This window comes from Rhagoletis pomonella, unplaced genomic scaffold (assembly GCF_013731165.1).
Source record: "Rhagoletis pomonella isolate Grant_MI unplaced genomic scaffold, Rhpom_1.0 Rhpom_scaffold_00010, whole genome shotgun sequence".
Taxonomy (NCBI): Eukaryota; Metazoa; Arthropoda; class Insecta; order Diptera; family Tephritidae; genus Rhagoletis; species Rhagoletis pomonella.
In genome coordinates, this window is record NW_023458564.1 from 34,338,349 (window position 1) to 34,350,806 (window position 12,458).

At 34.1% G+C, this 12,458-nt stretch overlaps 2 protein-coding genes across 2 annotated transcripts; one reads left to right on the forward strand and one right to left on the reverse strand.

Annotated features, from left to right (window-relative positions):
• The first annotated feature begins 8,857 nt into the window (after positions 1-8,857).
• Positions 8,858-11,368, forward strand: LOC118746269 (probable deoxyhypusine synthase). Its single transcript, XM_036480108.1, has 3 exons — positions 8,858-9,391; positions 9,450-10,519; positions 10,572-11,368. Exons 1-2 carry the CDS (start codon positions 9,200-9,202, stop codon positions 10,347-10,349), a joined length of 1,092 nt encoding a protein of 363 aa, XP_036336001.1. The 5' UTR covers positions 8,858-9,199; the 3' UTR covers positions 10,350-10,519; positions 10,572-11,368.
• On the reverse strand, positions 10,877-11,508 carry LOC118746270 (protein NATD1). Its single transcript, XM_036480109.1, has one exon. It carries the CDS (start codon positions 11,244-11,246, stop codon positions 10,890-10,892), a length of 357 nt encoding a protein of 118 aa, XP_036336002.1. The 5' UTR covers positions 11,247-11,508; the 3' UTR covers positions 10,877-10,889.
• Between the last annotated feature and the right edge of the window lie 950 nt (positions 11,509-12,458).

Genomic DNA, 12,458 nt, shown 5'->3' on the forward strand with positions numbered 1-12,458 from the left:
GGGTTGTCGCTTTCACAAATAATGTACGATTGTGTTGTCTTTTAATAAGGTCTTCACACCTGCTAGTTGGTACTTGGTAAACTGCTAATTGGTACTCACTAATTTCATCAAAAGTTTCTTTGTCTTTTTATTTTGACCCAGATCTTCATTATTACTTAACTTTTTGCAATAGTTGATAAATCGAAAAATAGAGAATTAAAATATCTTTCATAATTATAGAATAAAAACTAATTTAAAATGCATAATATGCCTTTTCATCAAGCGTGAGTGTGAACGTTCGTAAAGGCAAAGAACTCCATTTATATTCTTAGTCTAGGTTCAGACATAGGAACTTTTGTCGCGGCAACTCGTTGGAGAGGGAGTAACGAGGAAGGGGGAAGGCCACCGAGTTGCTCGCACTCGGGCAACACGCTTTGTGCTCGCGTTCGTCTGAGTAGTTCTAGTTGGCCGTTCACAGCTGACAACAACAATTGTGTACAAAAGATTTGCTCTGTGTGAACGTGAAGGGCAACACCAAAGGAGAAATTGCCGAAAATGAGCAACAAAAGTTTCTCTGTGTGAGCCAAGGTGTATTAAACAAGGTGTGATTAACAACTCAGGTAGGCTCTCTTTTAAGGTACTATTATGCCAAAGAATATAAACAATCGATTCAAAATTCATACAAAATTTTTTCAATTTGACTTTATAGGATGGTTCTTCTGAGAGCAATGTCAAATTCAATCACACTTTGTTGAATACATTTTGGTGTGAGCCTAGTCTTATGGACGCTCTCACACATCTGTCAAAACTTGTCGTTCGCATGCGATTGCTTTGCTCACGCACACAGCTTGAGCTTGAAAAAAGGCATATTATGCATTTTAAATTAGTTTTTATTCTATAATTCTGAAAGATATTTTAATTCTCTATCTTTGGATGTACCAACTATTGCAAAAAGTTAAGTAACGAAGATATTCGTCAAAATAAAAAGCTCACGGTCACGCTCGCATTGAACTGTATAGCAGGCTTTATTATAACCGAGCTCGGTGTGAAGACTTTAAATAGTAAGGGTATCCAAAATCTTGCCGTTGCATGAATTATTGGACTGTAGTAAAGCCGAAACATATCCTGAAATACGCAAAGCGCTGTTCCAAAAAGGCGTCCTTGAAAACATCTAATATAATATAATAGGGGTCTTCATCTAAAGTGATAAAGGAATAAATTGCTTAAATTTATCAGTTTATCCACATTCTTTCATGAAGGCACCTTGGTAAATAATTGCATGAACTGCTATTTAACTTACTGGCGTCCCTAAATTGGAGCGCTAAGCGTTGCATTTTCCATTGTCAATGAGTATCAGCGCGCGCTATCCCCAAATCAACGCGGCGTAATTTTTGACGTTTTCTCATTTGCTCTCGTTTTTATTCTCGGTTCCTCTTTCACTTGCATCCAACTTGAACACGTACCGCCCTGTCTAAAATGAAAATTCCATTTGCTCGGCGCTAGCGCGCGTTGTGGAATGCTCCATACAATTTGTACGGGCATGAGGATTTTTGTCTGTTGTTTGGCGCTTGATGCGCCAATTTAGGGACGGCAGTTATATGGCTTGTTAGGTTTCATCCTTACTTAGGGTTTACGCCGGAAAATACCCTGTAGCGGAAAGTACTAGTACATAACTAGTGACTTCACCAGTTTTCAGGAATCGAATACCGGTACCTCGCACCCATGCTTTCTACTGTCGCATTTAACATGGAGTTGTCCTAGGAGGTGACAATTGACTCCCGCTGCGTAACTTGTTGCCTGTAAAAGTACCAGTTTTTTTTTGGTTGTGCACTTCACAGATACTTTTTCATAACTAAAAAAACCGAAAATACAAATTTTTAATTATATGTTCTGTATAGTGAGATTTGAACTTGGACACTTTCGGCCGCAACTTATTGTAGCCAGCATCTTTGCGCACTCACCTACAGGCACAACATGCAAGCGTGCTTTCAAATCTCGCTTCGAATCAAGCCAGGCGACGATTTGTTCAAATTTAAATTTGTCTTTGCTATTGTCTTTGCTATTTATTTTCCTGCGATCGAACGTACAAAGCTGCAGCGTGGCGTTGTTTGAAATTTTATTATTGGGCTGAACTGATTTTTGATGATAATTTTAACAAAATTGTCATTTAAACTCGCTATATTTTCATACAATTAACTACAAACTATTCCAAAGAATTTAAGTTTAACACCACTTCTTAATACTCAGAACAAATAAAACTACAGGTTTATAACTTTTTATGAGAATTAAGAGGGCGTATGTTTTCAAATGCAAAAGTTGTGTTATAAAGTTTGAAATAAATTTTTTGTTTTAAAACAATATTGTAGATGACTAGCTAAGGAAATTTGGCGAAAGTTTTAGATTTAAACATCAAGTAGTTGCAAAGTTATAACAATATTATTATGACTCGCACGGTTAGCAGATTAGCGCACTGCGCTCTAAAAGGCTTTGTAGCTCGGAAAAACAAAAAAAATCCCTTTTTTATTAGTCATTTATATATAAAAAGACTTGATCTTTCGATTGAGATAACTAAAAACAATATTAAAAACTGCCAAAATTCAGAAAAATTACAAATAAATTTTCGTTCAGAATTTTCACCATAAAAATGGCAAAATTTTGGAAAACGCATATTACCATCGTATAGCTCGTACAAAAATCTATAGAATTCATAGTTTTCGAATTATTTTTCCCATTTTCTGTCTGCTTCCCAGCTAGTCGAAAGTAGCTTGTTCTGCACCGCTCAAAGTAGTAGTTATGTAAAAAGGGTTATCTACATATGTATTTCTTTATTTAGGTACTTTTTAGTCCGATATTTGCGTGGTGGTCACACGAGGGAAACAGAACATGGATAAGTATTAAAATTTTATTATTTGTATTTAAATGATAAATAACAAATTCCTTTATGTAATAAGGGAGCACTATCATATTAAAACGACCAATAACCTTTAGGAGGTGCAATATGTAACCAATAGCTCCATTTCTTACTACCTGGAGCATAATATGCTATTGGAACTAGTAATGTAACTAGTACGAAAGCGACAATTGTAACCGACCCCGCTGCAGGGTACTGTCATGACAATAGCAATACATGCATACTTTTTGGCTAATACATAAATACTTTTCCAATTGTTTCGATCACTGTCTTGATTATTTTCAAGACAATAAATCGGGCAATGATTCGACGTATGCAGATAATAACTTTGACGTCTTGTGCAAGAAAGCAGAGATATTCATAATAAAATAACTACAATAATTAAAGAGACGCTGATGTGTATGTAATTTTGTCTCTTCTTTTTTGTCACTAAGGGTATTCATCAAACCTTATAAATGCATTGTAAACCGTATAAACTTATAATTGTGTAAACCTTATAAATGAACTGTCAAAATTTGTATGGAAACTCGTTTTACACATTTCTGATAAATTTATCCAGCGATTTCACTGAATAAACTTGATAAACTGAAGACAATGCAACTCTGTCGCAACTCTAGCTATGTTTTCTTAGGCAATAATCGGGATCCGCATACAAATTTTGCACGCAAATTCAACAACGATATGATCCTGATAGAGATCTGGTTCAATTATTACCCCGTCTGTTTGTTTTGTTTCACTGATAATTCGCAAAGTTTGGTAGCCGTGACAAATGAATTCATACACAAACAGACATTCTGCCATTGTTTCTTATAACTTGCTTCAAATAAATAGCCTTTATGTTATATGTACATTTATTTAAATAGATATCTCGTAAATATAATTTTTTCCAATTTAGTGAGGTAGTTTCTATAATTTCTTTATCCCCGTGCTAGCAGTATAAAGTTAGTGACACTGCGCTTTATAACCAAAGAAAACACGACTATTGTCGCATGTGTAAACGAAAAGAGTCATGGGTCGTTCATGTAACAGAGTGCATAAACTTATAAGATTATCTGCTTGATAAAGTTATCGGTTTAGATGAATACCACTAATGTTATTGTGGCTTATTAACATTTTATTTTTAATATTTTCACTGAGCTTTATACCACGATTGTTTATTAGGAAAAATTGTAAAGCAACAAAGTCTAAGCGGTAGAAGTTCCAGCAGCTATTTCTTTTTTATTTTTTAGTTTTCAGCTCAAATAGCTCGCGCGAAATGCGTATTTCTGCATCTTATAATTCAACGTCCGCGTTCGACATTTTGCTCAAAATGTATTGTCTTAGCTATTGTCAGGACGCCTACGACACGGAGACAATTATCAGCGTTTTTGACAACTAATACCTATTTCATTATTGTCTTGACAGCATTGTCCAATGTAAACGCGCTGTTACCTCGTACATTGTGTTCATTTGCTTTTATATGTTCGTAGCAAAAGCAACTACCTGGCAACCTGTAAGGGTTGAATCTTGCTGAAATTTATACATTTATCCACCAAAATCGTTTGATAAATGCTGAATTTCTTTATTCATTCTGAACGTTTGGAATAAACTTTTTTGTTTACTTATTCTTTAGAACGTTCCTGATGATTTGTTAACGAATATTTCAAACGCATTCTGTTTACTCCGGCTGTATGATTTCCATACCAAGTTTGACAGTTCATTTATCAAAATGATAAATTTATCACTTTATCAAGTTTATCAAGAGTTTATCAGTTTTGATGAAGACCCCTAATAAATCAATCTAATTAGTATAATCTCAATACTTTTTCACTTAGTTTTAAATTAAATTGGTGCGAATTGTCTTGTTACTCGGCACCATTCCATATTATATAAATTGTTTGTATGATATGTAGTTGAAATAAATAATGCTCCCTTAACAAGGGATGACGGAAATTCATTCCAAAATAATTCATCTTACCACCCTGTCAGAAATGAGTTAATACAAATATCTTTTAAAAGTATGAATATTTTTAAAGAAAATTGTTTGTACTTCACTATCGTATAAGTGATTTGTGTTATTTATTATTACCCTATGTTATAACCAGATCTCATTTTTAAAATAAAAGTTTCTTTCAAGCCGATTTCATTAATTTTATAAAAAAAAATTGCGATTTTTTACGATTTCTTTTTCAGAAATGGTTTTTTTTCTTTTTAAACAATCTGGACACCCTGTTCAAAACAGTCTTGAACGAGGCAGCATTGGTTGTCTCTGGCGGAAGAGGCAGCGAAGCTTTTTAGGAGTGAAATTGAACCTTCCGCGGCAGGAGATGCCAGGAGGCAACAAAGATGGGACAACTCAGCTCCCGGCTAGACTTAACTTAATTTAACTTACAGTAAGAAATCATCAATGATTACTCAACACGTCAACTTAAGTTAAGCTGACCAAGCGTCACTATCGTATAAGTGATTTGTGTTATTTATTATTACCCTGAAAGTATTATATTTGTTTTTTTTAGACCTTTCTGATGATGATGACGATGACCAAGATATTAGAGAGAGCAGTGATGTAGATCCACAGCCGCCTGCTAAACGGCAACTGGCCAAATCATTAATTTAATTAATTTAATTCTTTTACTTAAAACTTTTCGTAACTAACATTTCAAAATTATATTTTTTCCATATTTTTATAATTTCTTTTTCAATGTTTCTTCAAAACCAACACTGAAAAAATTGGTACATGAGAAATGAGAAGTAAATTAATATTAAGCTGGAAAACGCAAGTTTTGTATTATGATTGTTTTCCTTTCAAATGAAATTTATTGAAGAAACTGAGAAGCATATTATAGATCAAACAGAAAGCAAAAAAGACTTAGTTTTGTGGAAAATATGTTCAAAAAGCATGAAAAAAAAAATTTCCAATATTTTGCTCCATAAGCACTACAAACATTTTCTAAATCAATTTTGTTTTTTAATTTTAATTGTTACACAGGTCTCTAGAAATAATTTGGCTTTAACAGATTGAAAAAATATCAATTAGTCGACGAGTTATAGCCAAAAAACCATATAAACAATAAGCTGAAAATCGGCATTTGACTGCAAAGTTCGAAGGTCGATTAAAAAAAAATTCGAACTAACATAAACAAACGCCGCGATAAGGGTCTTCTAATTTAGCCTCTATTTTCACCCCTCACTCTCAGAATCGACCTAACTTTTGCTAACCTGAATTTGTTCCACAGTGTTATAGTTGTGTATATTCAGGAAGATGTGATATTGCAGGTTGTGAAAATTAAGGCTGCAAAATGGTCCATGTGGAGCGATTGGTTAACTGGACAAGTTACTTGTTTCCCAGGCTTGCCTTTGTTGATTCCCGGTTGTAGTTGTTGTTGTATTGAAGGATATAAGAATTGCGTTTGTGTAGGTTGTTATTCCTTACAGTTGTGGCAGTTGGATTGGCACAATTTTTCAAACTATTGCAGCGGAAAGGACAACAGCGTATGCACATCGAGCCAGCGCTGAAATATTTGGAAAGAGATTTGTTGCTTCTTTGATCTTGTGCTTTTCGTTGATAGCTATTTGAAGTCCATCGTTGTGTTTTTAGTCCAAGTTTAATGCAGGGTCGCCAATATTTCACGATGAATTTTATTTGTTAAAATTTTTAATTATTTATTAGAAAATTTTATGTTTGTAATTTGAAGACTTTTATTTTTAATGATTTTAAAAACTTTTCATTTAGAAATTCTAATAAAATCTAAGAACAGAACAAATAAAAATTGTACTGGTATAAAAGAACAAGGTATTTATACCCTACAAACGGTATACTTCTTTTTTTAGGGAAACAACAACAACAACAATTATCAAAGGTTAAAAAGTTCAAAATAAGCAATTTTGAAATCAAGAATTATTAAAAGCAAATGGATGGATTTTGAAAATTTTTATATCATTTAATAGGAAATTCGATTCCCTTTAATTTGGTATACGTACTTTATATATATGTTGTATAGTTCTTACAAAAATTGAATTAATGTAAAATAAGGGCTTGTAAGCTTTTTTATAATTATTTTGCATTAATTCAATTTTCGTAAGAACTATACAACATATATATATAAAGTACGTATACCAAATTTCAAAATCCATTCATTCGTTTTGAGAAATCTTGATTTCAAAAATTGCTTCTTTTGAACTTTAACCTTTGATAATTCTTGTTGTTGTTGTTTGCCCAAAAAAAGAAGTATAACGTTATACTCAGCTCAATCATCTCTATCGATTGCAATATTTTTTTTTTTAATTTGAGATTTGGAGCCCAACTGCATTTATGCCCAATCTTGTATTCTATTACTAGGTTCACATATAAGTAGATTATCCTCATTTTCGAGCTTAACACCCTAATCTGTAATTATAACGAGATTAGCCATATAAAATTCGTCCCTTGTTAATCTGTAATTATAAAATAATCTCAGATTTAACCGATAACTTTTCGGTGTCCATCCTAGTTTTATCGATTGTTTTTGCGAAAGAGAGGAGAAATGCCAAATGTAAAAGTAAACAAAAATGTACGCTAGCAAGTAAAAGAGGTTTGTAAAGGTATTTTTAATAAAATGTTAAGTTAAAATATATTTATATTGCTTATTATAGCAGAAAAACGTGATCACGGTGGCACAGAGAAGAAACATAACTTCAAACCCCCCTCATTCGAAAGGGGACAGTCGCCACTTTACGCAAAGCCCCACCCCCTCTTGGGGACCTCCCACAGACCCCTAGGGAACCATTTGAAAATGGGGTAAAAACGGCATTTTCCGAGGCAAACTGAGCAGTTTGAAATGGAATATAACCCAACTAACGAAAACCGTGGGATTTTTAAATAAAATAAATTATCCCAAGTTGGTTATCAGGCGATTTGAAAAAAAAAAATTAACTAAAAAAAAAATTAAGGAAAAAAAAATTAACTAAAAATATTGTGAAATTAAGAAAAAAGCGACAGATAGAAATGTTCTAGTAATAGTAATATGATAGTATTTTAGCGCAGAACTTCTTTTTGCGGGGGCTGAACACCTTTCGGCCGCACTTAGGGATTATAACCCTCCTTTCTGTTTTGCGAAGAAAAGGAGCTGAACACCTTTTGCAGAGAACACCTTTGTATATTTTTAATGCTTACTGGGTTATATCCTATCTTCTTTTGTCTCTCATTTGGGGTGGTCACAGTTCGTTCCAAATTGTGTCTGAAAATGTAGACGTCTACATTTTGAGACATCTTTAGCATTAAACTGTGAGCACACCTTTCTAGCAGTCGTCGCAAAATCGTCTCAAAACTTTGCTGGTGTTGCCAGACATTTCTTCCTTGCGTGCATTTTTTATATGTCGCCTTTCGATTTTGTTTCTGAAAAATTGTAATTATTTAACTTAATTAGCAATTCGTAATATTTGTTATTTCTTTTCCTTGATTTGTTTCTTTTCATCAGAAATTGCGCTCAAATTAAATGCAAATACAGAAAACGTGCCCAATAAATAAAAAAAATGTGATTAGTATTGCCATAATGCAACCCTGCTGCGAGGTTGCAAAATGTAGACGCGTAAAAAACATACCTTTGAGTGTGACAAAATGTAGACGGCGTCGTTTTCCAATTTTGTATGGGAAACAACAACACCACAGATTTTACGGTTGGAAAACGGAGTTTGACAGCTGAACTCCGCCATTTAATTTGCATGTGCAACCAAAGTCAGACGCGTGATTTTGAAGGTGTTTTTATTTAATGAATTGTGATTAATTGGTTAATATTAAAGTCGTAAATCATTTTATAACTAATCGAGTAAAGTGTAAAGTGAAGGGGAATACAAAAATGAATTGGTGAAGTGGCTGCTTTAAGGAGAATAGGAGTGATAAATGTACGCTAATTTCCACATTTTACAAAAAAGGGCATATTTCAAACCCAATTTGTAAATAAATTAGTGACCAAAAATTACAATAGTGGATGTTAAAATAATGGGTAGACCCTTGGCTACAAGTGTGTGCAATTTTTTTTTGAATCGGCTCACCCCTTTGGACGCAATACCCCGAAATAGGTGGGCCACTTGCTAAACAGTTCCCGTTTATCATTCTTGTGCGTAAACGGGGTGATAACAAAACGAGCTTTGATACAAGATTATATTTATATGTACACATACTTTTATTGCGCTATAAACCGACATCAATAGTTTTCAAAAACTATCGGTAATGACGATAGGATTCAACTATCGATAGTAACCCAGCTTTAGTAGATCAAAATCAAAACAAAGTTGGATATAATTCACGCTGTATTTGCTTGAATATTAGAATTTCCAAAAATAGAATTAAAAATGTCTTCTGAACCCGACATTGCCAAAGAAGCTGTCCTAAAGCGAAGTGAAAATATTCCCGATGGTACTTCTATCGTCCATGGATACGATTGGAACCAAGGAGTTGATTACTCCAAGTTACTCCAATCATATGTTCATACAGGATTTCAAGCCACTAACCTTGGGTTGGCAATAGGAGAAATAAATAAAATGGTAGGTTTTACACTTTGCCTTAATTCAGTTGTAACAGAAAACGGTAAAATATTGACAGCTTGATTGCAGGGAAGAACAGCTTAAATCAGACGAGGAAGATATACATGAATCAGATGAATTTATAAAAAGGAAGCACAGTTGTACAATTTTTCTTGGTTTCACTTCTAACCTGGTCTCGTCGGGTCTGCGTGAAACGTTACGGTTTCTAATTGAACACCAAATGGTGGATTGTGTGGTGACGACTGCCGGAGGAGTTGAGGAGGATTTTATTAAATGCCTTGCGCCCACATATATGGGTTCATTTGAATTATCTGGCCGTGATTTACGCGAGCGTGGTATAAATAGGATAGGTAACTTGCTGGTACCGAATGACAACTATTGTAAATTTGAAGATTGGGTGATGCCATTACTAAACGAAATGGTTGAAGAACAGAAAACTAAAGGAATCGTTTGGTCACCATCTCGTATAATATGTCGGCTAGGTGAACGGATTAACGATACCAGCTCAATATACCACTGGGCAGCCAAGCATAAAATTCCAGTATTTTGTCCCGCCCTTACAGATGGAAGTCTCGGTGATATGATGTATTTTCATTCTTTTCGTCACCCTGGGTTAGTCGTAGATATTTTATCCGATTTGCGACGTTTAAATACAATGGCCGTAAAAGCAAAAAAGTCCGGAATGGTTATAATTGGTGGCGGTGTGATTAAGCATCATATATGTAATGCAAATTTGATGAGAAATGGTGCTGACTTCTCAGTTTTCGTTAACACTGCTTCTGAATTTGATGGCAGCGACAGTGGTGCACGACCGGACGAAGCTATATCCTGGGGTAAGATACGAAAGGACGCCACACCAGTGAAAGTTTATGCGGAAGCAAGTTTAGTAGTACCTTTGATTGTTGGAGAGACGTTCGTCAAAAGACATTTTAGTAAAATCAAGAAAAGTGAAAATTAACAATAAAACAAATTAAATACATAATTCGAATTTGATGTTTTTAGCTGAAACCGCATTGATCCGAGCGGCTTATAGAGCTACCCAAAGATTTGATAAACCAGTTACATATTCGTACTCGTAATGGCAGAATAAAGTAAATGGACACTTTGGCGTTGAAGAAATATGTTTTAGTGAGTCTTCACGTAGATGTTTATTCCTCATGGTCTTATTTATAATTTACAGTTTTCCTCTACGTTATGCACGTCATTCAGGGAAAGCAGTTAACGTTTCCCCCGACTTTCCACAGTCAAGACTTTGCGTAATCCGAATTAACACGATTTATATCTGGCCAAGGACTGTCAATTTATAAAGCCTCTTTGGGAATTTGTATGCTGTTACAACAGCAACAACCAATACGTGTTATGCTTTGGGTCACGACGGAGAGGCCCTGGATCCTCCACATAAAAACCCATTTCCAATAAAAAAGAACAACTCTCGTATGAGACCCGTCTGATAACAAAACTACTGATCATAAACAATTCCATTACTCTACATTTGGGTTCATTCGCTCATTAGCTTGATATATTTCGGTTCGTATTTATTTATGTAGTGCTGTACAAATTCGCAATCAACCTTTAGATTAAGATCATTCTTGGCGGCATATTCTAAAGCTTCCTTAGCCAAAAACTTCCCCAACCCGCGCCCTTCTATAGCAGAAGGCACTTCTGTGTGAACGATTCGCATGCGCCTTCCTTCTTTTTCATAATCAAGATGGGCGCGGAGAGGTCCAACATCCACAAAAAATTGATTTTCATCCAGGCTATGCTGAACATGCAATTTCGTAGAACCATTTACGCAAAACATTCGCATTGTTGGGTGTATCTTTGTTATGGCCAAGCCGTAAAATCTCGAAAGCATTATTTTTCGTATTACAGTACTCCTAAACTGTTTACACAGGATGGAGAATTAGTTGGCCCTGCTAACAGCTACAGCGGTATTAACAAAATTACATATGCAAAATACTACAAATGCGTAATACCAATGTACTTAAAAATTCACATGAACGAATGAATGTATTATATCAATTCGCTTTGATTTGGTTTATGAAAGTTTATTTAATTCAGAACTAGTCGATGTATCGATGTACTTTTCGATGTATCGAATAAAATAAACATTGCACATGATGCAATAATATAATAGGGCATTCGCACGCGGCGGTTTTACAGGCAACAAAAGTTGAATACGAAGTTGAATGAGAAGTTGAAAGTGAAAAAGTTGCCATCCCTATTCAGACGAGGCGATTTTCGATTCAACACGAATCGTTATTTACTTTATTGAAAATGAATTTAAATCGCAAAATTTTATCAATTGGCGTAAATTTGGTAAGCCAAGCGTTGGTAGACGTGCTTTTAGCGAAGCTGAAAGATAAAATAAGAGTAAAAAAGTAAAAAAGAAAAAAAGTATGTATACAGAACAGTTTTGGCATTTTTGGTACAATTGTACTTGTTTGATACAATTTCATTTACAATATACTTTCCTACTACGCAGTACTTTTTAGTACAATTTTGTAATGAATACTAAAAATATATAGCTCTGAAAATTCACAGCAAGAAATTTTTTGTATTCTCTTCTGTTCGCCTGTTCGTATTTACCTTTGTAAGTTTTGAAAAATGGCTTGAACGAACCAGTATAATATAGCCTAGGCAAATTTTTAAAGAAACTTTTCGATACTAAGTTTTATTAAAACAAAATGTCGAAGTCAGCTTCATATAGAAACAAAGTCTTCGTTAGTTATAAGAAGAGATTTTCTTAAATATAATACCTTTACAGCACTCACATATTGACAAGATTTTTCTATTTATTTTATTACTATTTAATTTTAATTATGTGATTATAAAATATAATATATTCTTTAAGAAAAACTGTATAAACCCAAGATTAAATCTTTGCGAAACATCCAAAAACCAACATACTTTCGTAAAAATTTCGTGCTTTATTAATATTCTTTAGTTTTTAGCCCATTCAATTTTAGTATAATAAAGTGCAAGTTTAAAGTAGCTGGGACTTACCGTTGACCTTGGCAATTTTTTTTGTCGACTATGTCAGCCCTTTGCTTCCATACGAAGTGTG

Coding starts and splice junctions, on each gene's coding strand:
- LOC118746270 (XM_036480109.1), bottom strand. CDS start 11,246: ATGCTTTCGAGATTTTACGGCTTGGCCATAACAAAGATACACCCAACA.
- LOC118746269 (XM_036480108.1), top strand. CDS start 9,200: ATGTCTTCTGAACCCGACATTGCCAAAGAAGCTGTCCTAAAGCGAAGT. Junction 9,392..9,449: donor TAGGAGAAATAAATAAAATG/GTAGGTTTTACA, acceptor AAATATTGACAG/CTTGATTGCAGGGAAGAACA.